Source organism: Gouania willdenowi, chromosome 18, assembly GCF_900634775.1.
Source record: "Gouania willdenowi chromosome 18, fGouWil2.1, whole genome shotgun sequence".
NCBI lineage: Eukaryota > Metazoa > Chordata > Actinopteri > Blenniiformes > Gobiesocidae > Gouania > Gouania willdenowi.
In genome coordinates this window covers 16,853,152-16,880,501 of record NC_041061.1, presented here as the reverse complement: position 1 = coordinate 16,880,501, position 27,350 = coordinate 16,853,152, and the positions used below count along the sequence as shown (strand labels likewise).

Genomic DNA, 27,350 nt, shown 5'->3' with positions numbered 1-27,350 from the left:
AAACCATATGAGAGTATGCAGACCAATAAACCCCTTTCCCATCACTCGTATTCAGAGGCTTGAGCCACACAAAAACCAAAGATCTAATAACAGTAAGTGAAACTTGACTGAATGGCTTAACCCACGCAAAGCTAAAAATAAAGTCCAGTGGTTTGAGTTTCATACGAAGCGCTTTCAGGTGTGTGTGATGGACGGTAGAACTCACTAATCTTAATATGGAGCAAGGTTTTAATGTTTAGTATTTAACTAAACTGTGTATTTACATCGTCCAGTTGACCCATTATTGAATCTTAAGTAAATATATTATAGATAATATAATACAAAGAAAACTAGCTTTAAATAAAGTAAATCATGTCCACATGTTAATCCTAAGTAATGTTTGTATTTTAAGTCGGTCGCTCCTTTTTTTTTTTTTTTTTAAAGGGTTAATTTCACTCATCATTCTAACACATATGACTATCAGCACAACTGACACCGCCTCTCACACCCTTATTTTGTCCTTTCCTCGATTACAACACAATTTACTTATCACTAATGCTGACATTGAGTCTTCTTTTTATCAGCCAAATCTACTTTTCACTAAATACTGTACTTAAATGTTCTTAAACTGGGAAAAATCAGCTACAATTTCTTCTAATGTAATTCAATTGTATTTAGAAATACTTGTGGAAGCCTATGTACCCAATGTACATTTATAGAGCTATTACAAGAGGTTGAGTTTAGCTTCTTTCCTATGATCATGATCATGATCTGAGAGTGGAGTCTTTTTATCTCAGGAAGTCACGGTGCTCAGCGAAAAAAGAACATATTGTCCAGTAAAACCACAGACCGTTATACTGAAACAGATCTTCTCATTCTTGTAAACAGACCTTTATTAATAGTGTTACTTTCAGGCAGAACTAAGCATCAGATTTTCCTATCGATACAAGCAGAATTTACTGGGTGTATATATAGAACACTAGTTATTGTGGTTGCTTTTGCTTATACTTTGATGTTTATACTGATCAACAGAAAAAGGTGACAGATTATTTAAGTGCCTTTGGGTGTGGTTGGTACATAAACAGTAATTGCATGCTAGCTGTGGTTACATGGACATAAAGTAATTGATTAAATGCCTGTGTTGTTTGTAAATTAGCAGCTGAATATGCGTAGTTCCCTCGTCATACATTCCCAGTACATTTGTCAGCCACCGACTGTAGCCTTTGGAAGCATGGAAAACTTTTCTCATTAAATGCGATATAGTTATTTTGTTCTGTGCAGAAGGTTCTGGAACAGCAGGTGACATGGAATAAAGAGATTTGCAGCAGGACTGATGGGAAAGCCAGGCCGACAGAGACAGGTTGACCCAGCCAAGTCTCCATTTATATCCTCTCTTTCTTCTGACAAGCTTAGAAGAACTTGTTTCTTACCGTCTAAACATTCCTCAAAATTTAAATCACCCATGTTCCCCACTTGTTCCCCCATCTTGTATTCCAGACTTTCTGTTCCAATATCTCAGCATCGTGCCTGAACCTAACCAGCCTTAACCAAGTGTCACCGGAGCAACCAAACAACAGTACTAATGCCGAGAAGGAAAAAAGGAAAAGGAGAAAAAGGACCACTTTGTCTGGAGTTTCTTTAGGCTCTGTGATTAGTTGATTGGAAACCGACTGAAACAACAAAAACACAGCGAGGCAGTGGAATACCAACAGAAATACCAGCCTCTAATTGGGAAACAGCCATCAGGGAAAGGATAGCAGAGATTTATTGTTTGTAGGATTTATTCTAAGACATATTTAAAGCTTTTTCAAATATTAGTGGTATATACAGACAGCACAGCTGTTTTAACACGCTCGTATGGACACATTGCAAAAGATAGATTAGTTTAAATTCAGTTTGTCTACATATATAAAAACAGAAGATTTCAAAAATACAATCTTGTGTAGATTTAATGGCCAAAACAGGAGCAAAAAAAAAAAAAGTCCTCAAGTTCAACCTATAAAACCTCCTTCAGTGATCAAACGGCTGCTTTTCGGATACAACCTCGTCAAAACTCAGTGCCCGGGGCCAGAAAACACATAAAAGCTGCTTAAAGAAAACACATCTCAAGCATTACTACACTGCTGGTCGTCACATTGTGTCATATTTCAGGGAACGAGAAAAGCAGCAGTGCAAGAAAAGCGTTTCATAGCCACTTCATGTTTCGCCTGTTAAAAGCAAGGCCCGAGTCCTTTTAAGTGTCTGCTGTGGCCACATTGTGGCTGAGAATGCCAATTATGGGACTGACCAAACACACACACACACACACACACACACACACACACACACACACACACACACACACACACACACACACACACACACACACACACACACACACACACACACACACACACACACACACACACACACACACACACACACACACACACACACACACATAGCCCCAACAACAGCCCTTCATAATGCAGTCCTCGTGTGGTTTCCTCCGAGTTGTGAGCTAATCTTCTCTAATTGAATCAACAGTCTGAGATGAATATTCCAGTCCATAGATGGAAGAAATGTAAAATTTTAAAAATGTGCTGTAAAAAGTGCAGGCACTGCTTTGAAAGTTTGGATCCCAAAAACTACTTGAACAAAAGGGGGAAGTTAGAGCTGTCAAATATTCCCCAAGTTGTCATAAATGATATCAGGTGATCTGATTCGTGCGCGGTGGTGCTGGCTGTACCACAGATTAGCAGGCGGGGGCTTCTGTTTGGACACTTTGCTGTACAGCTCAGCCCCTCCCGCTCCTTCATCACAACCCCAGATGTTGTTGTTGTTGTTGTTACTTCCAGAATCACTGCGTTTCCCTAAAGGAAGTGGCACAGCCTTTTTTCGGGAGAATATGCCTCTGCCAGGCTTGGGAGCGGTGATAGGCTTGGGCCACTTCTGTGCAGGGGGTTGTTGCCTGATTTGACTGGAGCCCAGCTGTGAAGAAGAGGAAGAAGAAGAAGAAGAGTGTTTCTGCTGCTCAGATGCCGTCCCCCAGGAGGGGAAACTGTAGTTTCCGTTGGATCCTGAATTAACCTCCACCTCCTCCGGTCTTCTGTGAAAGTGGAGATCGCCATGAGCCTCGTCATAAATAGTCATCCCTGAGCCAGCTGGGATGAGGACGGCGCTTCTTTTGGCGCAACCTTCCGGCTCGTCGTAAATGTGCTCTGCGGAGAGGTTGGAAGTAGAAGGAGAATTCTCCTCTTTTTGTCCTCCTGGAGGTTGCCTATGACCCTTGGCTCCTTTCCCCTTCCTCCCCTTCCTCTCCACCTCTTCGTTCAGGTTCAGAGCACTGGTTTTCTGGTGCAACTCTAAGGTGATTTGGTCATACACATGTGCGTACAGGTCAGGCCTGTTCCTCTGTGTGCTGCTTTGGTGCATGTGATCACCATCGTCTCCTACTGGTTGAAGGCGTGGAGTGGGCACTGGAAGGTTGCTGGTTTTGCTCTGACCCTTGATGCTGTCCACCGGGTCTGAGTAGAGACCATCAGCTGTGTGTGTAGGTAGGCGGACCGAGTCCACAGGCTCAGAATAAAAGCCTGCGCGTTCAACTGTCACGGACACGCCTTTCCCAGCTTGTCCCCTATGAGAGTTTGCTGGAATCCCTCCTCCTAGAACCCCCAACACTGCTGGTAGTTCTGGTAAACTCCTCCCTTTGTGAGCTTTTCCATTGCCACTGTCTCCTCCCTCCCTCTTCCCGAGAACACCATCAGCTGACCCCGGTTTGCTGCCCCCGGAGTCACCGTCTGCCTCCCGACTGCTGCAGCTGCTGCTGTCTCCACTTCCTGATGCCGTGCCACCAGAGGCTGTGCTACACATGTGCTGCAGGGATGTGGGACAGTCGGGGTCATAGTTCAGAAGGCCGCTGATGCGACGCTCCTGAGCCAGAGCCTTCTGTGACTGGATAGCCTGGTCCACCACAGAGAAGATCTCATTGCCCTGCTTGGTGTCAAAGGTGAAGTTTCCTGGGCCAGAGTCACAGCGTCGGCCTGCGTCGAAGGAAAACATCATCTACAAACAAAAAGGACATATTAACATTAAAGTGGCAAACATTTAGAGAAAAAGAAAGCAAGTTATTGACTATTCAGTTACAAAACATACAACATTTTCAAAACAAATACAATCAACAAAACATTTTTGGGTCAGTTCAAGACTACAGTGGATTTAAATATCTATTTTTTTTCCCCAAATGTAGTGGATTTCAAGTACGTGACATTCCAACAGGATAAGTTAAGGGACTGCTCCTCAATTAATTTAGGTTTATCCCAAGTAGATATACAGTATATATATATACACACTAGCGATGTACCAAAATTGAAATTCTGGGCTGAAACCGAAAATGAGGAAAACAAAAACACCAAAAATAAATTATTAGTATTGTTGATGGCTCTGACTGTGTGCTAACCACAGTAAATATTAAATCCCTAAATCCTTTGGTGGCGCTGTTTGCTCATCAGCTGTGGGGAATTCACGAAGATTGTGACACTTATATGTGCGCATACACATAGATGTGGTTGAGACCGCCCTGTTTAAATGAACATTTTGCTCGTTTAACAAGGAGAGGTGAGTGCACAGAAGCACAAAATTACATTTGAAAAAGTTCAATTGGAGGACTTCTCTGTCTGCTGCACAAGCAGTCAAAAATGTAGAAAACAAAATAAACAAATAAAAATGCTGTTTAATACTTAATACTAAACTTTAAAACCTAATGTTATTTCCCCCCTAATCTAATGCGTAACTTTGCTCTTATCGGTCCATGAAAAACATTAACCAGCAGGTCTGAGCTCCTGAGCAGCGCTGTCACGCACACTCATGTGAACATTGCTCAATCGCTGCATAAATTACGCAGCTGATCAGCTGATTCTGGCCTGACACTCCTTGCATCAACGCGACACCAGAGTTTGATGGTCAAAACATGGAGAGAAAGACACAGAAGCGACATCAATGGAGCTCCGCGCACCGCAGAGAGGATGTGCACGGAGCCACACTGGACTCCAACTGCAATTCTCTCCCTCACACACTTTAGTCTGCTTTTTCTTTCAGTGACTAGTAATATTGCCTGTTGTATTTAAATTATTTTCTTGTACTTGCTGTGCTTTGTGTCAACATCTACTGCAGCTGATCTCTGCGTGTGTGTTTGCACCTGCTTGTCAGTCGTACTATTTTCTGGTGTTAAAACAATCACCACAAACAGTTCCAGATTTGATAAATTGCATTGTGGTCACTGCATTCATTTATTTGCATTTCCTCCTCCCATTTTTTGCACCCCTTAAGATCTGCCTACAATACATATTCATCAGAAGGAAATGAGGTAAATGACGTGCAGTCTTGATTACCTGGGGTTTGTACCCCTTATTAGTGCGTGGAGTGATGTTTGCACATGTTTTAATACCCCTAAACCTTTAGTAAATCCGCCCCAAAGTGCATTTAAGTTCTTAATGAAGAGTTGCTTCTCTGCTTTATCACAGTGAAGTCTGTTCCTCTTCTCATTGAGAACATGAGCTGCAGCACTGAACAACCTCTCACTGTCAGCACTCTGATCTCCGGAAAAAGAATTTTTTTTCCCTCGTGAGATTGTGTTGGTTCTCGTCATCCATCACGGTCTGAATCATGTGCTGCTTTATTCCCACATTCAAGTGGGACGTGGGAATAATGTGTACTTGATCTTTGTACAGTCGCAATGAAGTCCAGGTGAAACATGTGATGACAGACTCTAAAGACTCACTCTGTGGTCCGTCTCACTCTCAACTTCTGCTAAAAAAACCACACTTTCGCGTTCAGATACAGCGTGTTAACATACGTCCACACCACAAACACATTGGCCCATAACCAGACAAGGCCGCGGTTTTTGCTTGCGTCATCACAACCTTTCCATTTGTTGTTTTAGTGATAAAAAGCCTTTCAGTAAATTTTCAGTGGCCATATTTTCGGTGCATCACAAATATATGTGTGGTCGTTGTCCTCGGGCGTGCTGCTCCCAGTGCTGCTTCTATTCCGGGTCCTTCTGGCCTGGGGTCCAGTCCTTGCTGGCTCTGGGCCCACTGGCGGGTGCCCGCCGGCTGCCCGTTCATCGCGGTTCTGGCCGTCTGCTGGGCGTGGGCCCTGGGATCTCGGGCGAGGGGCTCTCTGGGCCCTCCCCTCAGGGGATTGGGTGCCGGGGTGGGGGTGGATGTCGGTGGGGGCCTTGGGGTTGGGGGCGGTGGCGGAGTGCGCTGGCTCCTCGGCTTTTAGGGTGCTTTCTCGGGTGTGTATGTGGGGGGCGGTGGCTGCCTCTCGGCTTGATGTCTTGGGGGCGTCTGGGGGGCTGCTCGGCCTGGGGGGGAGGGGTGCCTGGGCTCGCTGGCCCCCGGTCTTTCTGCTATTCTGGCTGCGTCCTCGAGTCCGGGGCAGCACTTGGGTTTACAGTGGCAGTTTCTTGCACATACATCGGTCTACAATGCACTAGCATGCCTTGGACTGTGGGATAAAACTTGGAGTGGGCTTAACATTAGACACGTTGATCCCAAATACCTGTTTCAGGTATTACCACTCACTCCTTCCCTCTGCCCACAGCTACCACCATTATAGTTAAGCCTCACGCCTACAATTTCACATCTCACGTTACAGTAATCAACTCTTCCCCACCCTTCCATTTCTCTACCTTCAATCGCTCCTCCCTGCTTTCTTCCCCCTCCACCTCCCCCCCACCCCCTCACCTAGGTGTAACACTACCCTCTCTTTTTATATCCTCCCTTTAATAAAGGTCTGGTGATGGTCACAATTATGCAATAAAATAATGCAATTTTTTTAATTGCAATAACAAAAACATAAAAAAAAAAAATGCATTGCTGTCTAAAAAAAGATTGCACTTCTTGTAGTGTTGACCTTTGAAAAAAATAAATAAATAAAAAATATATATATATGCTATTTTCTATTTTTGCTTTTCCTTTGAGTGTTACTGTTGTTTCCTGTATTTACACCACCTTGGGCTGCTGTAACAACTGAATTCTTGGGTCAAAAAAGGTCATCTTATCTGCCAGAAAACACAAACTGATAACAAAAATAATTATTTTTAAAGTAAAGAAAGCTAAATTAGAATAATTTCTCTAATGATCATGCTGCTGTATTCAGTCAAAGTACAGTACATGCACACCAAATAAATTGTTATGGCTGTTTTACCTCCACAATAAAACATGCAATAACTCCTTTAATGGATTCTTTCATTGAAAAGGAATAAACTTCTGCATAAAATCAGCCCTAACAGTCCAAAAGTTTAGAAAAATAACCATCAATATACCGAAGAGTTACATCAACACAATACAGTTTAGTTAATAAATCTAGTGATGGATAAAAAAAAAAAAAAGAGTTATTTTTCTTTAAAAAGATGTTTCATGTGTAACTATCTCTATAGCTTCATTGAAATGTTAGGATCTTGTGCAAAAGTTAACAAATGTTTTCAGTCTGATCACCTGCCTGCAAGCAGCCGGATACTCAAATCTAACAATAGATAAGACCACAACCACAAGATCTTTTGTTTTTTTTTTGTTTTTTGTTTTTTGGGGGGGGGGGGGGGGGGGGGGGGGGGCATTTCCTCTTTGTGTGCTACTCCTTTATGTCAAAGAACTACTGTATGTGTTTGATGACTTGTGAGTAGGCACATACCCGGTCTCTCCCATATCTCCTCAGTAGCTTGTAAGGCCACACTAGAATGTTCCTCTTGGTCTTCGGGTCCTTCAAGATCAAGACGTCACCTTCCACTTTCAGCCAGTAGTTGCCAGCCAGCCCGCATCGCTCAGAGGCTTCTGTGAGTTGAACGCTCACCCAGAACTCGTTGACTGTGGGGAAAAGCATCAGAATGTTGGAAAGTAGTTCTTCTTGAAGCATCTGCATCTTATATTAACTCTTCTGGCCACTCCTTTTGAGCAGGGTTGCATTCTGCTGGAGCAGGTTGGACAGGGTTGGGTACACCCTTTGTTGGTAGCCAGTCCCTTCAGGTAATAATAAGACTGAATGACGTTTGATGTGTTTACCTTCTTCTCTCGAGCAGTAGATTAGGTTTTCAGACATCTGTAAGTCTAATGATCCTCCATTAGAGTCTGAAGTACTGCAGGTGCTTCCTCCCTGTTGATTAAACACAGTTGTACTTTATACTCCAATATTTCTATGGTTCAGTAATGCCTACAGACAACAAATATTTAAATACAACATAATCATTTCATCATTGTGTGAATTTTAATTGCATTTTTAAACTTCAAAGACAAACAAAAACAAGTTTTAAGACACCAATATATCCAAAACCCATTCACTGCTTTCTTAGTGCAAGCTCTAATATCTGGAGCAGGCACAGAGTTGGGAGCAGCACAGGAAAAAATACCTGAAATGCAATGTCACACATTATTTCCATCCAGTCCTTGGCGGTTTGTTTTTCTGCAGCAAAGACATGCATCTTGTCATTTGTTTCCACGCAGAACGCTGCCATATTTTCTTTGGGACAGCTCTCCGTCAGAGCTGGCAGAATGGAGATGCACTCAGACAGTCGGATGATCTTCTTATCCAGCTTCCTGGTTTTCTCATTGGTCCCGCCTCCTGAGCCTCCGCCAGCTCCGCCTCCAGACGCCGAGTCGAAGAACTCAAGGCGGGCGATGCCGTTTTGGCTAGCGGGGTAAAGAACGAACCAGTTCTTTTTCCATTTCTAATAAGAGAAAAAAAAGACAGACAATTCACAAGCTAAAAAATACATGTAATGTTAGAGTGAATGAACTGTTATTGTCATTTGTACTACAACAATTCAGGTTTCACAAAACACTTTTTGCCACCATCAAGTCCTTTTCTTTCCCTTAAAATCCAGATTCTCCATTTATTTCTTTACTTCAACACATGTCAAACTCAAGGCCCGGGGGCCAAGTTTGGCCCTCTAAAGCATCTATTCCGACCCACAAGAAGATTTTGATCAAAGTAAAAATTGCAGAAAAAACAGGTCTTTTTGCAAATTATCATATAAATTGTAGATAAAATACAATAGGGCTTGCAATACTGCACACAAAGTAGAAGGGGTGATATAGGTTTGCGCTCCGTCCATGCGTCCCAGTTAAAGGGGACAGCTTTTCTTAGAAACCATTTAAGATAGGATAACCAAATTCGGTGTGTGGCTTCAGGGTATCAATACTTTGATGGAGTTCGAAAATGAGAATAGCGCAATTATTTTTTCTGTAGTTATTGCCCTTGTTTGGTTTTTTTTTTTTAAGTCTGTTCGAGGTATCTTCAAAGGGGACAGCTTTTCTTAGAAACCGTTCATTTTATATTCTGATGTGATAATATTTTCTTATGTATACATCTAAGTTCTTAGATTTAGGACATTTACAAAAAGATTGAGTTATAATGAGAACCAATCTGACGGGGGATGATGACTGTCTTCTTGTTTAGAGTAATATTTTTTTAAAAAGCTGAAAAATTCTCTGAAATTTTCCCACATAATTATGGCAAATTACTTTTTGCAAAGTCAAGGAATCGCCAATTGCTTAAGATTCTGGATTGGTGCCTTTTTTCCTTCACAAAAATGGTATGTGGTAGATAAAATACGATGTGGGTTGCAGTACTGTACTACATCATTTACATATAATACAGTATGTATGTGTGTATATATGTATAATATGAAATCGCAATTATTAAAAAAAAAAAAAAAAAACCTGGAAACAGAATTCTGGCAAATTACATTGCAAATTTCGAGAAAATTTGTTGCAAAGTCAGGGAATTTTCAACAACCTAACATGCTTAGCATTCAGGATTTGTGCTTTTTCCTTCACAAAAACATGGATTTTTGTGGTCCGGCCCAATTGAGGTCAAACTAAGTCGTATGTGACCCTTAAACTAAAATGGGTTCGACACCCCTGCTTCAACACATCAACTTTAATAAATAAACTGTTCAATAGCCAGGAGGTTTACTTTACCTGTCAATATTCATGCTATTATTTCCAATCAGTCTACTACTCTTGTCAGCCTTATTATTATTGTCCTATGGTTGGATGACCCCTCATGTTGATGTTTTCTAACTGAACGTGTTTCAAATAATGTGACAGATTTATGGATTCTCCCTGAGGATACCAGAGAGGAAGCCAGACAATGAAATTCTCCCCTACGAGGACAAACAACACCGAACAATGACAAGCTCAGCAGGTGTGTAAGACAACAGATGTTAATTAAAAAAAAAAAACAAAAAAACAACGTACATCATGGGATATTTTAAGCACTACTCATAGTGCTTGACATAAACAACTCTGTGTCATGTTTAAACTATGTGAGACAATATCCAAACACAAATATTTCCACAAATGAACCTCTCACACCATGTGTGATTCACTTGCATTCATTGCAACATAATCTGCAATCATTTAACAAGAAGATCAGCGATGGAATGATATTTCATCCTTGAGGAAAAATCCAGCTAGAAGATAATACATGAGAAACTTGCAAGATGCCAGAATAAGAATTACTTCCCTGGTCAGATAATAGGAGAAAATAACCAATATGATTGATGGTAGTTTTTTGAGGGTGTACTATATAAAAAAACATTTTAAAACCGCTTGTAAAGATCACTTTAACAAATACATATAAAAACATTAATATGCATAAGAAAATACATAGCTGTGATGGCTACTGTTTGAGCTAGCTGGTAATATTTACAGTTCACTGGCAATGTGGGAGAGAAGTTAACAGAAGTGCATTTTTTATTTGCGTTTAGCAGCCTTGTTGTTTTCCTCCTGCTAATTGGCTGCTTCGTTCTTACAGTATGTTCCTTTATATTTGACGTTACAAACCTAGTTATTTTCAGTAAAGGCTTAGATTAAGACAGGGTTTTTCAACCTTGGGGTCACCTGAAATGTCAAGTAATAATAAAATAAAATGAATTTCAGATTAAAATTGTATTTTTTATATTTATTTTATTGTATTTTTTAAATCTATTTTGAACAATTAGAAAAACAATACATAATAGACACAGTGCAGGAAGAGGCAGAAAGCTCAAAGAGCTTAAATATCTATTATTCTTACACTTTCTCAAACATAAATCTACCGTAGTTCAAATAAAATGCAGCATAGAAAATATCTGAGCTGGCGCATATTGTCACTTCGTGCACTAATCCTTACTACCATGTATTTGTAACACAGTATGACAAATATGATCAAAAAACGAATTTTAGAGGAAAACAAAGTCTCTGGGTCACCAGAAATTTGTGATATAAAAATGGGGTCACGACCCGGAAAAGGTTGGGAACCACTGGATTAAGAGGTTAGGTCATTTCCATCCTTTTGACTTTCTAGGTTGTCTAAAGTTTTGAGTATTATAAAATACAAAGAAAATAATTTTAATGACAAATATATATGACATTTTCAAATCATAAACGGCCTGATAATAGATGAACACATTTTTGATGCACACGGCTGACAAGTAGCATAGGTTTAACAAAACCAAGCTAATGTGTAACGTACGTGTAGATCATGTTCATATGTCACAGCATTTCTACCATTATACACAACAAACCTTGTACAGTTTCCTCACTGCAAACATGTGATTATGTTGCACTCTCACACACACACACACACACATTCAAACAACCTGTTGCCTTGCACCTATTAGATGTGTGAGTGTGTGTGTGTGTGTGTGTGTGTGTGTGTGTGTGTGTGTGTGTGTGTGTGTGTGCGTGTGTGTGCGTGTGAAACAGTTGGTCATAAAAGGAAACTGTTATCAGGAAATTAAGCAAAGGTCAGGGAGTGTGACAGAGAGAAACTTCCTCTCTGATTATTGCAGCTTTTTACAACAAAACTCAGGATTCCGCGTGCGTTTTTGTTTCTAATTTCCACTAAACACATGGTTGCCCTCACCCTGTTATGACAATCGTTTATTTTTGAAAAACTGATATAATCCAGTAAATACAAGCCCTTTATTTAGGTTCTCTTACACACTAATTTGCTGAAGCCTTTTTCCACTACACACGCGTATAGTTCCTCTTTCTGATGTTGTCACAAGTATCAGCAGCACTTATTCCTCCTGCAATGACGGATCTGAAAGTGACTTTGGACCACAAAAACATATTTTTGACATATCACAGAGAAAGTAATTTTGAACTTTTAATTCTCAAAAAATTGGAACATGCGTATTTATTATGGATGTAACGATTCACTCAACTCCCGATACGATTTGATTCACAATACTGGGTTCACGATACGATTCTCTCACGATTTATTTTACAAAATGATACTGTAGACAAATGATGAGTGAAAAATATTCTTTTTTTTTTCTTTGAAAATAAAAATACTGTACTATTTTATCTTTCATTGTCAAAAGAATCCCTTGATAAACTATGCAAAACAATGCAATTTTATTAAAAAAAAATCCTGAATGAAATAAAGAAATAATACAAATGAAGAAGAAGCCAATTCATTTAAACTCTGGCTCTACAGTAAACTATGCAAAACTGCATAATAGTTCCTTTTCTTTTTAAAGGTGCAGCTGAAAATCTATTATGTGCCTTAATAATTGGACTTTAAAACAAATCCCATATCAAAGAAATAATATAAATAAACAAACTATGGCTTTCACTCTCCCTTTCCTCTCTGTGCTCCTCTTACCTTGGATTTCACATGTTCTTTCTTTCTCACCTCTTTCATTTTGTCTGGGGGAAGTCAAAATGCTTCCACACTTTGGATTTAAAACAGTGTGGTGCGTCCTGAATTTCAAATTCTAAATAGAAAGCGCCCTTTGTTGTAAAAAAATAAATACATAAAAAAGTATATTTTTTTTTTTTAAAGTACTGCGATTCAATTTCAGAGTATTGATGTGAACCGTGACACCTTTGAATCGATTTTTAACTGTCTTACGATCAATCTTTACATCCCTAGTGATTATGGACTGTGGCGAGAACATGTAAACTCATCACAGAAGGGCGAGGCAACCCCAACGCCCAACCCCAATGTTTTCACTGTTGCTGTATACAGTCATAACGGTTAATAATTAGCCAACACACGCCTCGTGAGATGGCATCCGGTTTAGTTTTTCTTCATTTTATAGGTTGTTTGTTTATGACAGATTAGGATTCCTTTCTGCTTCTGGAGTTTTGTAGAAACATTATGGGACCTCAAGGGTTACATTCATTGAATGAATAGTTAACTCTAATGTGTAAGACAAGAAATGAGGATGATTTGTGCAACAAATGGACAATAATCTTCCTAGTGCTTTGATTCTTGCAGCATTGTCTAGCAGTAGATGTTAGACTGTGTTCATGCAGGAAGAGATATTGGCAACAACAATGACTGTGGTTTGTGCAAAGAATGCTCAATAGAAACGAAAAGGCTTCAAATTTGCAGGGGACAAAAAAAAAAAAACTTCTATAATCTACTGTTCCAGGACGTGTTGTTGTTTAGCGAATTCTGAACTTCAGATATCAATAATCATCCAAACAGGCAACGTAAAGGCAATCTTTGATGGTCCGGTTCCAGTTTTGGTGTGTCTTACTTTAGACACACCAAAGCGTTTTTCAACCTTGGGGTGGTCTGGAAATAAAAATTTTAAACTTACTAATTAAAATTATATATATATATATATATATATATTTTATTTTTTTTAATTGCAGCAGTGTCCTGAGAGCAGGATTTTTCAATCTTGGAGTCATGACCCCATGTGGGCGTCGCCTGAAATGTCTACTAATAAAATTAAAAAATACTCATTCAACTTATATATATATATAATTATATATATTATTTTCTTAAATATTTGATTGATTTTGTATTATTTTTTCAATTGATCTATTTTGCACAATTAAAATACAATACATAATAAATCTCAAACCATTGTATTTCTACACTTTCTCAAATATAAATCTAGTTAAAATACAATGCAGTATAAAAATATCTGAGCCGGCGCATATTGTCACTATTGTGTACTACTAATACTGGCTACTCTGTATTTGTAACAAAGTATGAACATCAAAAAAATAATTTTAGCGGAAAAAAAAAAACTATCTGGGGTCACCAAATGGTGTCATTTAAAAATGGGGTCACGACACGACCTGAAAGAGGTTGGGAACCACTGCTTTAGAGTGTGAAGTGTATTCTGTTAGTTTATTTTCTATTCGCTGCTGTCTTTCTAATATCTCAAACCAGTTGAGCCATTCTTCTCGAACCTTTAAAAGCTATTGAACCACTGCTTCCCTCATTTTTTTCTTTGTTTTTCTGCAGATTTGGAACCAACTGTTACAAATAAAAAACAATCTTGCATTTAAAAGGCACTTAAATCTACTTTCCACCGCATTCTGATTCAAACAATGAGCTTCCACCAAGACCTAATACATTACCAATTGTTTGCACTACTAAAATCAAGTGTACTTGTGTTTGTTAAAATGGGAATAAGTCAAAACAAAGCCAAAAGCAAAGCAGAATTAGCAAAAACAAAACCATGCTGTTGGTTAGGGTCAGGCTCCCTGAGAGTATAGGAGACTTCATATAGATACACCTGCGATTCATTATCTTGTAATTACAGAACAAAAACCCTGTGCATACGTCAAACAAAACAGTTGTGTGCTGCTGGTGAATCCCTCTGCAGGTATGTAATCCATGTGTGTGCACAATGGTAATCACAGCTCTGCTTTATCCTCTATGAGTGTCAGAATCTAAACTCTTAACACAATCACTTTGTTCTGAGCTGTCATTTAAAAACCAGTTTAACTTCTACGTGTACAGATGAAGGCTGAAGGTCTGTCATATCGAAGATTTCATGAATACTTTGGTGATAGATGGTGCTTCCGTCTGCTGAGCAGACGTTGAGCAGGAATGTGAGTTGTTTTTTTTTTTTTTGTTACCCTTTTACAAGGACAACAGTTTAGAAAGTGCACTAAAGCATCTGCAGCTGGAGCTGACCCTCGCAGTGCAGCGACTAGTGCCTCAAGTGACATCTAGCATTGTGAACTACAAACCCAGCATGCACATCTGGCTGGTGTTTTTTCACATATGGGGAATCAACTGTATGTGTGTGCACTAGGAATTGCATTTGCTGTAGTTTCAACATTTTAATTGTTTCCAGAATTCCTTTTGTCTTCTCCAACATTAACATGTCATATTTGATGGCCACTTGTTTAGTTTCCATTTAAAAGGAGCAGATGAAAAGGTGCTGGAGCTGTAGTTTTCATGATGAAGGGAATGTGTAGTGTAGTGTGGACTGTGGACTGGAGTGGTGAATTCAGGGCAGGAAATACAGCTTGGTTCATGTCATATGACCAGGGAAGACAAAGACCTTCTTAGAGATCTTGAAAAGTGACTGAGGTCTTATCCAGCCCTTAGAATGAAGGCAAACACACACAGACACACGTTATCACTGGTATTTGGCTGTGTCCAGACTCCTCGTGGGCGCTAACTTTCCACCTCTGCTGTTCTGTCTTTGAGTACCTTCCTTACGAAAATTAATTTCACAGGTACCACCAGGTCACAACAGACAAAACCCATCCTCACTTCTCTTCCTGCCCCAGTTTAACAGAGGAAACTGCCTCTATTTACCATTGTATTTAATTTATCACTGTACAGAGCAATAGCAGCAGGATTAATCCAGACTTTCACATGTGTTCAAAACACTGATTAATGTTGTCAGTGTGCACATACACCAGATTGATCCTCTGTAACATAGCAGTAAAGGCTTGTTGAAGACCAATATGTAACAACAACCCAAAATGTAACAATACTTGAATTGATATTTTTTTTTTAAAATAATAAAACCCAAAATGTAATAACTGGTCAATAATGTAACAAAATTGCTGAACCCAAAACGTAACAACTTTTTGCAGAAAATGTATACATTTTGTTGCGAAACATTGTTATCTTTTGTTGCAAAACGTTGTTATCTTTTGTTGCAAAACGTTGTTACATTTTGTTGGTGACAAAAAGTTGTTACGTTTTGTTGGTGACAAAAAGTTGTTACGTTTTGTTGGTGACAAAAAGTTGTTACGTTTTGTTGGTGACAAAAAGTTGTTACGTTTTGTTGGTGAAAAAAAGTTGTTACGTTTTGTTGGTGAAAAAAAGTTGTTACGTTTTGTGACAAAAAGTTGTTACGTTTTGTGACAAAAAGTTGTTACGTTTTGTGACAAAAAGTTGTTACGTTTTGTGACAAAAAGTTGTTACGTTTTGTGACAAAAAGTTGTTACGTTTTGTGACAAAAAGTTGATACGTTTTGTTTGCGAAAAGTTGTTACGTTTTGTTTGCGAAAAGTTGTTACGTTTTGTTTGCGAAAAGTTGTTACGTTTTGTTTGCGAAAAGTTGTTACGTTTTGTTTGCGAAAAGTTGTTACGTTTTGTTTGCGAAAAGTTGTTACGTTTTGTTTGCGAAAAGTTGTTACGTTTTGTTTGCGAAAAGTTGTTACGTTTTGTTTGCGAAAAATTGTTACGTTTTGTTTGCGAAAAGTTGTTACGTTTTGTTTGCGAAAAGTTGTTACGTTTAGTTTGCGAAAAGTTGTTACGTTTTGTGGCACAAAGTTGTTACGTTTTGTTTGCGAAAAGTTGTTACGTTTTGTTTACGAAAAGTTGTTACGTTTTGTTTTTGCGAAAAGTTGTTACGTTTTGTTTTTGCGAAAAGTTGTTACGTTTTGTTTTGTGGCGAAAAGTTGTTACGTTTTGTTTTGTGGCACAAAGTTGTCACGTTTTGTGGCACAAAGTTGTCACGTTTTGTGGCACAAAGTTGTCACGTTTTGTGGCACAAAGTTGTCACGTTTTGTGGCACAAAGTTGTTACGTTTTGTGGCACAAAGTTGTTACGTTTTGTGGCACAAAGTTGTTACGTTTTGTGGCACAAAGTTGTTACGTTTTGTTTTGTGGCACAAAGTTGTTACGTTTTGTTTTGTGGCGAAAAGTTGTTACGTTTTGTTTTGTGGCGAAAAGTTGTTACGTTTTGTTTTGTGGCGAAAAGTTGTTACGTTTTGTTTTGTGGCGAAAAGTTGTTACGTTTTGTGACACAAAGTTGTTACGTTTTGTGGCACAAAGTTGTTACGTTTTGTGGCGGAAAGTTGTTACGTTTCGTGGCGAAAAGTTGTTATGTTTTGTGGCGAAAAGTTGTTACGTTTTGTGGCACAAAGTTGTTACGTTTTGTGGCACAAAGTTGTTACGTTTTGTGGCACAAAGTTGTTACGTTTTGTGGCACAAAGTTGTTACGCTTTGTGACATTTTTGGCATTCAAAAATATCTACATTTTGGGCAAAAAGTTGTTACATTTTGGGTTCAGCATCTTGTTACATTATTGCCAGCTATTATATTTCAGGTTTTATTAAAAAATGTTTATATTAGCTTTAAATTAGATCACCAAAATCATTGAATAGACTTTCAAAACAACAGTAATTCCTTGTAATTGCACATTTTTTACCTTTTATGTTGAAATTTTGGAGTATAGGAAAATTAATAATTCAAAATGCATATTCACATTTCTATTGCATCCTGATTATTCATATTAAATCCTTGTTCTTGAGTTAATTAAATCATCGTCTTGGTCCCTATGTTTACTTTTTACTTTTAATTATGTGTTTATCTTTTATTAGCGTTTCTTTTCACCTCGTTCTACTTAGAACAGGGGTGACAAATTCATTTTAGTTCAGCGACCAGTTTGATCTCAAGTGGGCCACAGATTTAATGTGGGAAAAACGAGTAATTTTAACACTATTGTGCCCTAGTTTGCACTTGTACGTATACATAAAATATACAATATCAAAGCAATAAGAGACAGATATCAGTCCCCGACTAGATCTTTACTTTAAATTTCATAGATTTGTGACCAATTTCTACTTAATTAAACAAAGTGTTAAAAATAAAATACTTTTAAAGTTTTGTTTCATCAGTTTAACATTAAAAATGACTGTAATCATGCAATATAAGCACTGGGTAAAAACTGTGAGCCCCTGCATCTATTGTCGAGTTTCATTTATCCAATGATTCATGTTTTCTTTGTCATTTTTACTTTCTCCTCTTGGTCGAATTAGATGCTCCAAATGGGCCGAATTTGGCCCCGGGCCTTGAGTTTGACACATATGACTTAGAGCAATTTTAACAAAAGTAATGTCTCTCTGGGATTATTAAAGTTTTTCCTATTCTCATTGTCTGAATGAAACTACGATATTATCTATTTTCTTAATTATTTATTAACCTTTTATCTACATTTACATTGATGTCATCCTTTTTGTTTTAAAACCGCAGTACACAAATATCAAAACACACATTTTGATTGTTTTGAGACCTGAGTGAGAAAAACCCTTACACATATTTAACTGAATTAACCAAGAGACATATAGAAGAACTATATTTACACATGTGAATAAAATGTCAATTTTCTTTTAAAAACTGTATTATATAAGCGTCAAATTTAATGTTTGCTATTATAATTAATGGGTTACGAGGCATCACTTCCAGTGCAGCTGATTAAAATGAATTAATTCATGTTAAATCTAACCGTGAGGCATTCAGCAGATGGCCCAAGTTCAACTTACCTTCCCAAACTTTTGATGCTGCACATAAAGCTGTCCCTCTTTAACCTGGGTGTCCATTCCCCTCCCGCGCCAACAGATCCAATCTGGACTTCAAGTTTATCGGTAGAAAAAGTCTTGGTTTTCTCCCAGAGTTTTAAATATTCTCCTCCTCTGTAGTTGTTTGTTAAGGGAACACGGTCATTGTGGACGGAAAAGAGGCCCCGAGAGACAGCGCGCTGAGCCCGCAGAGTGGCCTCATGTCCACGGGTTGCTGTCTACTGCCGTTACACACTATAGAGCTCCATCCCCCTACCATCCACCAAGATCACCTCCGGTTAGACCTTTCAGAATAAAAGGCACCGAATGACACACAGCCAAACACTTCCTGTCATAGCTAAGAATATTATTGACATTAATGTAAAACACGTTGATGTTTTCTTTAAAAATAAATAAATAAATAAAAAAACTTATTACATAAGCTCATTTTTCAATTTTAGATTTGTTTAAAGGAGGTCAGAATAAAAAACAAACAAACAGATTATTCAAAGTAAAACAACGTAAAGTAGTTTTAAGTGATTAAAACTTTAAAAGTGTGAAATATAAAACCGAGAAAGCCTTGAAAATTCTAGGCCGTGGAGAGAAATCCCCCAATCTTCTATGGTAGAAACAAAGAAATATGATTCATTTTAGTATTGGTGTTGTTTTCTAGAGCAGATGTTCTCAACCTTGGGGTCAAGACCCAATTTGGGGTCGTGAGACACTTGGAAAGGGGTCGCCAGATGCCTTTAAGAAACTAAAAATATTTTTTGAACACTTTCAGCCCATTTTTGCTTATTTTTTACCCCTTTTCTACATCTACACCAAATTTGCCATATTTTAACGTGCTTTCATCACTTTTTCTTGCCATATTTTCCCCTCTTTTAATGTGTTTTTGATACAAAACTTCCATTTTTGCCACTTTCAAGACATTTTTTGCACTCGTATATGTTGGCCCATTATTCTCACTTTTAGCCTCTTTTCACCATATTTCATGCTTAATTTTTTTCCAATTTAACCTCCTTCATGGTTTGTCATGTCCATTATTTGCTAGTAAAAAGTAATTGTTCCAATATTGACACTTTTTTTATTTTTATTATTTAAACCACTTTTTCTGTCAATTTTTGGCCACTCTTAATTTGCAACTTTTGACCAATTTCTGTGGTTTTTTAAAACCACCTTTTCCACCATTTTTTTGGTCACTTTTAACCCATTTTATTTCTAATTAAAACAAGGATTTACATTTGTAAGATGACTATATACTATGTCACAAATAATAATAATAAACTTCCTGCATACCAATGGATATTATTCAGATAAATAAATGTGGTTATCACCGATTCATAGAACTTTTGTTCAACCACTTTCAGGTACAGTTGGGGTCCCTGGTCTTTGGGACTTTTATTTTGGGGGTCGCAGGTTGAGAACCACTGGGGTGCAAAGGTACTTTTATTTTGATGGGTGTGATGAATTGCTGTGTGTGCTAACTCTGTGGAGCTTAACCCTATTAAGAGGCGTGAGTAGCGCGTGGTGACCCTCCTCCCACCTCCTCAGTGTTGTGTAACTTCCCTGACATACACGCACACACATTCACACATTCAAACTGATGTTTTTTTTTGTTTTGTTTTGTTTTTAAACAAAACAGTTTATTTAATGTGAACCAACAGTGTCAGCAGAGGAGGACGTAAGCTTTGATCACCTGAGAGTGAAACTTTAGATAGTATATCAGCCTGTGATGGCGGGGGGAGTGTGTCCATCATGTTAATGTGTTCTCTTGTTGGCCCTCTGGTGTGTCACTACATCAATGATCAGTTCTGAGCCACTTGTTTGCAATTAAGATGGTCTTTTATGCACATTTTTTATTTATTTATTTTTTTAAATACATGTATTTTTATGGTTAGAAATTTAATTAACGAACAATTTTTTAAGTCTATATTTTTCCCAAAATTCAATCAACCACCTATTTTAAATTCGGTGTTACTGTTGTCGTTTTTTTCTCATTTTAATTGTAAACAATTATCTCATGTAGCGTTGTAATTCTGTTTTTGAGAGCAATGCTGCCACCTGCTGGTAAAAGGCCCACAGTGCCCCGACAGCGCGGAAATCCAAGTCTCGCGATATTTGCGCATTTGAACGGCCCGATTACGGAAGTGAAAGATGGAAAGGGTTTACGGAGGAGTAGAAGGGTAAGAATAAGATTAAAAACGTCTTTTAATTTCTGTATATATCATTAAACTGTACATTTACTCTTTAATTATATTACTGTTTCAATGGTTGTCATTGTAAAATTACTTTTAATCTCAGAGTTTCGTGAGTCTAGCTTCCGCTGAGTGATCTCGTGATTAGTTGACGTCATCCTTTAGCACCTTTTTTCTCTTTATACTATGTTGTTTTAATTGTTAATTATTCTTTCGTGTGCCGTTGCTGCTTAATATGTTTTCCATACAGCACTGTAGGGTTAATGTTCACATTAAAGTACAGAAATGTGATGTATTCAGGATTAACAGGGTGTTATGTGGTGCTTTCCCAGTGGAGGAACACACTCCAACGCAGTGCTGATGACAGGTGATGGGAAACTTCTGGCAGAGACACATGGACCTTGCACGAACCACTGGGTGAGCTGAAGTTGTTTTGTATGTTTCACATATTTTGTGAAATTTATTTTATTATTGTTTTTTTTTCTCCTAACTTTTGTTTACTTTTACAGTTGGTGGGGGTCGACAAATGCATAGAAGCCATTAACGAAATGGTTCAGAAGGCCAAAAAAGAAGCTGGACTGGATCCAAACAAACCGATCCATTCATTGGTCTGTCACACTATCTGTCATGTCGAAATAGCATTACAGTCACACATTGTTCTACGAATCTGTGATAACCACATTTATTTAATTATCTGAATGATATCCACCGTTGTCCAGGAAGTTTATTATTATTTGAACCACAGTATATTATATAGTCATCTTAAAGATGTACATCCTTGTTTTAGTCAGAAATAGAAATGGGTTCAAAGTGGCCAAAAAATGGTGGAACAGGTGGTGAAATGGGGTTTTAAAAGGCACAGAAATTTGTTAAAAGTTGCAAATTGGAATGACCAAAAACGGACAGAAAAAGTGATTAAAAAAGGGTTCAAAGTGTCAATATTGGCTTAAAATTAGGAATAATTAGTTTAAATTGACATGACAAATCGTGAATGTGGTAAAATTGGAAAAAAAATAAGCATGAAATATGGTGAAAAGAGGTTAAAAATGACAATAATGGGTCAACGTGTGAGGTGGCAGTCACCCCAGTGGTATCTGTCATTGTGTCCTTGGGCAAGGCACTTCACCCACATTGCCTAGTATGAATATAGTGTGTGAGTGAGTGTTGGCAGTGGTCGGAGGGGCCGATGGCACACTATGGCACACTATGGCAGCTTCGCCTCCGTCAGTCTGCCCCAGGGCAGCTGTGGCTACAACAGTAGCTTACCACCACTAAGTGTGGAGTGAAAGAATAATGCCTTAATTCTGTAAAGCGACTTTGAGTGTCTATGATAAAGCACTATATAAAATTGATGTATTATTAACATATGCAACATTTGATGGGAAAAGTGGTGCAAAGGGTTTATAATTGCCAAACGTGTTGGAAATGGAAAAAATGTGCAGAAAAGGCATTGAAATCTGATGGAGAAGTGGTAGAAATGGGAGTAATGTAGCAAAAATGCATTGAAAAGGTAAAAAAAAAAAAGTGATGAAAATAGGTTAAAATATGGCAAGTTTGGTGTAGTTGCAGAAAAAAGGATTAAAAAAAGTTCTCAACCTTGGGGTCGGGACCCCTGGAGTAGACCACAACAACGATCTGTAAAGTAACAAGGACAACAAACACAGACAGGATTGTAAATCAGTGATCCTTTAATCATGTCTGAGGTGTTCTGGTTTTGGTAATCCTCCAGCAGGTTATTTCTCTCTATAAGTTGCTTGGTGTGTTTTTTGTGTGTGTGCATGTGCAGGGTATGTCTCTGAGTGGAGGGGACCGGAAGGAGGCCAAAGACAAACTGATGGCTCTCATGAAGGAACGTTTCCCTGCTCTCAGCGAACATTACTCAATCATCAATGACACCATCGGTGCTATAGCAACAGCCAGCGATCAGGGTATCAGGCGTCAATACATTTAACTCTGACTACCGTATTGTTTGCAGCAAGGGCCATGGAAATTTTAGGTTACAAAGAATGTTGTCCTCGTTCTAATTTTTCCAGTTTGGATCCTGTCTCCAGGGTTTCATTATTTGCGGTGGAGGTTTTTTGGATGGAATCAAAGGAAACTACATCTTATTACTGAAATGAAAGTGTGTATTCAGTTTTATTAAAGAACAACAACCTTTGACCAACTTAATCAACACCTTTAGGTAATTAGTAACTAGTGTTGCTTCTAAAACTTCAGGTATGCTAAATTCTCCAAAAGACTACAGTTGAATTTAAACTTAATGTTTGCTTTTTATAGGATGTCGTGATCGTTTTTCTTTTTTGAAATCCAAAAAACTTATTTGTGTAATATATATATATATATATATATATCAGTTAACACTTTACACCTATTCACCATTACGTAGTTGCTTATTAGCATGGAAATGAGTAACATACTGACTGTTAATTAGTCATTACTAAGTACTTATTAATAGGGGTGTGCATTACCATGAACGTGACGATATGATACGACTTGCATGTCACGATACGATATATCCCGATACTAAACAATACAATGTACAGTATGTCCCAATATCAGTGATTACAAATTACACAATTATGAGTACAAAATGGGATGAAAAACAATATATTCCATTTTCTAAAAACTTGCGATAAAAAGTAAATGGTAACTAACTGTAATTCAAATACCAATACCAAAAACAAGTGGTATTGTTTATCAAACTGTAAAAGCACATTGAAAAAAAAGTTTTACCTTTGCTTCAACAAGAGATTCTGATTCTGTTAAGTTCTTGAAAAAAAAAAAAAAATAAGTAACCATATGCAAAGTGCCGAGTATGTTTTATGAAAATAAAGTGCAGTCAGCTTCCAAAGCTAAAATGCATTGAGGAGTGAGGTAGTTTAACAAGGTCTGATGTGGTTCACAGACACCTAGTGACCGGGCGTTTACATGCTATGCATATGTTAGCGCAATTAAATGTGTTTTTCTGTTAAAAAAGACATGATTTAAAAAATCGATCTGGACATTTTTTGGATTTATATGATAATCACGTGGTGAAATATCGCAATATTTAACCGAATCGATTTTTTCTTACACCCTTAATATATATACAATTACAAATAAGTGTTTCAGGATCATAAAATGTGCCTGTTCAGGTGTAGTTGGTGATAATTTTACAGCCTATGGAGCTTTATTATACTGTATGTGGTGTGGGTGACCTCTGTACGGTCGCTGTGTTTCCTTCTCAGGTGGTGTTGTTTTGATCTCCGGGACCGGCTCCAACTGCAAGCTAGTCACTCCTGATGGCTCACAGATCGGCTGTGGAGGTTGGGGTCACGTAATAGGGGATGAAGGATCAGGTAACCATGGCAATGCACATGAATAATGTATGGGGATGTCTATTGGGGGTAAACTCACGGTGACACATCTGGCTGTCTTGCAGCATTCTGGACCGCTCATCTGGCTGTGAAGACTGTGTTTGATGCTGAAGACAACTTGGCCACTCCTCCTCATGACATCACACATGTTAGGAAAGCAATGGAGGAGTATTTCCAGGTACATACCTGCTGGAATGCATAAATAAAGCTTTGAAATAGCGTTTGAAATAATACCCGTGTCAATTTCTCCTGAAATCTCTCCCAGGTGTCAGACCTGATGGGAATGCTGCCACACTTCTACAGAGACTTCCAGAAATCCCACTTTGCTGGTTTCTGCAAGAAGGTGGCTGAAGGTAGTCAGTTAAGCTACGATGAGACAAAATCCAAGCATTTCTAGGATTCTAACTCTGGACATGTGTTAAAGGTGCAGAGGCTGGAGATCCTCTCTGTCGGTATGTGTTCACTCAAACTGGGAGAATGCTTGCCAAGCATGTGGAAGCTGTGTTACCAGGAGCACACGAGGTAACGCACACTTTAGAACACCATGGCCCTCGTTTATCAACCGTTCGTTCGTTCAGATCTGAGCGTACAACGTGCGTTCGACCGTATTCACGCAAGCTTTGGTATTTATCAATTCTGAGTGTACGCTACATCAGGTCTGAACTCGTGTACGCACATCTGGGTGAGTGGATTTGTGGTGCAGAACAGCAAAATCTGACTGACTCTGAAAATAAAGTATTAAACAAACCTCAGCTGTCATTTAAGCATAAGCAGACACACTTTAATTCAGAACAGATCTAAACAGATAATTACATTGAATTAAACTAAGTAAAATGAATTTTAGAAAGCTCACATAATTATTGTGTGCACACACGGGACGCAGCGCTATTTCCTCCATACAGCACATCACTGGCGGCTGTACGCAGGAAATAGGACCTCATTCATGCTTTTCAATGTAAATAGTTCCATAAACTTTTACAAATGTGCTGCAGTAATCAGTAATGTGATGAATTATAGGTGAAATTGGCAATTAAACGTTAATTTATTTTAATGTGATATTTATTGCCTAAAGGCGTGAAAAACGTCATATCTGTGTGTCTCCAGGATCTCTGTTGTGAAGTTGCTCGCAGTGCACACAGGGGGGCAGACGTCCCCTGCTCAGTAGCTCATTCTCTTCCACTGAGCGTTTTAAAGGAGCATAGGGCAGGATGTGAAAATCAGACTCCATAGTGACACCGCGGTGGTTAGTATAACTGAAGTCTTCAGCCAAGCCATGCCCATCAACTGTTTGTTTATCACCGGAGCACAGCTGACACTGTGGATAGAGGATGGACACCTCATTGGGACCCGACAGCACCGAACGGGTCGGTTTGGGACAGATATTTAGAACTGGTGTTTGGGTTTGGTCATATAGTGTCGTTTGCGCACGGCATTCTTCCTTTCCTGCTGCAGCAGCCACAGCTGATGTAGTCCTGAAGAATGCAGCTTCAGCTCTAAGAGCAGGATCCCAGTGGAGGGAGAATGGAGCAGAGGAGGGGAATTATAAAGGAATACACCGTTAAAACATTCCTTTTTCTGCCCAACAACATGGACTATGTAAATAAATCCAATAGGTCTCTTGTGTGCACTGTTTGTTTCACTTTTGCGTGATTTGATGTTGACATTAACAGGTGTTTGTTAATAAAATTGATGGTTACTGCTAAAACAAATGTAAATATGTCATTTCTTTAAGAAAAAAAAGGTTTTCACTGTTGGGACGGACTCAGACGAGTCAGCACAGCGACTGTGACATGGTTATTTATTTATTTATTCGCCGTTCATGCGACTGTTTACTACAAGACCTGTGCACATGCCTCTGCATTCATCTGTGGAACCAAACAGTAGTTTATTCCACTGTGCTTGTCTACTTCTTATTCTTTTGTATTTTTTCGTTAGCGGGCCGCCTCTCCAAGCCATCGAGAACGCGTACTTGCGTCATTTGACGTCACCATCAGGGCCTTTAGCCTTCACGTCTGCAGAACTGCATGGGAAATTTGTGCCCTGGAACAGCAGTACAAGATGTATCACACAATCTGTTCAAGGCAATAGGTAGAAATGTGTGTGCTCATTCTCTGTGGTTGTGAGCGCTTCATCAGCCATTATCGTTAAAAGACTTAAAATGAATGTTTATGATTTCACAAATCCTGCCCTATGCTCCTTTAAATGATCATCTTTAAGTCCAGTTTTCACACTGTTGAAAAGCACATATTTGTTTTGCTCAACCTCAGATGTGAGGATGCCGATTTTCATTTGGGAAAAGTTTCTTTGCTTGTTTGACGTCAGTGGGCGGGGCCTCTGAAACAGGAGGGCGTAACAAGTAAATGACGATGGAATTCAGCCACCACATTTATCAACACCTGATCATTTGTACGCTGGGATTGGTCAGATACAAATGTTTCATGGATCACATGTTGGTCCTGTCGTACGACCACATGTGAACTCAAATTTTCACCCATTTTCACGCAAGGTTGATAAATGAAGGCACTTGTGATAATTAATTTTCTCACGACGTTTGATATTCACTAACACTGTTTTTTTTTTTTGTCCTATCAGTCCTTATTGAGTGGTGAACTGGGTCTACCCATCCTGTGTGTGGGTTTGGTGTGGAAAAGCTGGGAACTCCTAAAGCCAGGTCAATGAAGCTCAAATATTCAAAAACACATCCCTCAAAGAAAAGAAGCTGGTGATCAACCCTAAAGCTGAGTCATCTTCTACCACCCATGTGTCTCTGCAGGTTTCACCGAGGTCTTGGATCAAGTGGCATCGTCCGGCAAGTTCAGGGGCCGTTTCCATGGTTACAGCCTCCTGAGCCTGCAGCAGTCCTCCGCCCTGGGAGGTGCCAGTCTCGGTGCTCAGAGTGTCGGTGTCACCATAAAGATGGATTATGCAGCCAATGTCAAAGTGTTCTACCAACACAAATTCAGCAGCAGCCAATGAATGCGCACCAGATGATCAACAATAATGACACTGATGACCGTGATCTAATAATGGCATAAAATGGTTTGATTTCTCCCTGTGGCAGCAACTGTGATGACTTGGTGTAAATGCAATTTGTTGTGTTTACATTTCTTTTATATGATTAAAGTGCTTTATTTTATTCTTTTTACTGGTTTGTGACACAATACTTTAAACCTGGAGGTTTAGTGAAAGCTTTTTGGAAACTGTTGATCATTATCTCCAATCTATAGGGGCTATTAGTTTATTACTGTAATAGTTTGCCTCGAAACCACAAGTCAAATAAAAAGTCAGA

At 38.8% G+C, this 27,350-nt stretch overlaps 2 protein-coding genes across 2 annotated transcripts; one reads left to right on the top strand and one right to left on the bottom strand.

The window, feature by feature from the left end:
- Positions 1–1,742: 1,742 nt before the first annotated feature.
- dok1b (docking protein 1b) lies at positions 1,743–18,775 on the bottom strand. Its single transcript, XM_028475316.1, has 5 exons — positions 18,493–18,775; positions 8,366–8,683; positions 8,022–8,112; positions 7,654–7,826; positions 1,743–4,023 (listed from the first exon to the last, which is right to left on the bottom strand). The coding sequence occupies exons 1-5, from the start codon at positions 18,547–18,549 to the stop codon at positions 2,638–2,640; spliced, it is 2,025 nt and encodes a 674-aa protein (XP_028331117.1). The 5' UTR covers positions 18,550–18,775; the 3' UTR covers positions 1,743–2,637.
- A 1,862-nt stretch (positions 18,776–20,637) lies between these two features.
- Positions 20,638–27,197, top strand: nagk (N-acetylglucosamine kinase). Its single transcript, XM_028474478.1, has 10 exons — positions 20,638–20,693; positions 21,038–21,122; positions 21,215–21,313; positions 22,492–22,633; positions 23,933–24,043; positions 24,127–24,239; positions 24,327–24,414; positions 24,486–24,583; positions 26,654–26,732; positions 26,835–27,197. The coding sequence occupies exons 1-10, from the start codon at positions 20,665–20,667 to the stop codon at positions 27,035–27,037; spliced, it is 1,047 nt and encodes a 348-aa protein (XP_028330279.1). The 5' UTR covers positions 20,638–20,664; the 3' UTR covers positions 27,038–27,197.
- Positions 27,198–27,350: the final 153 nt, after the last annotated feature.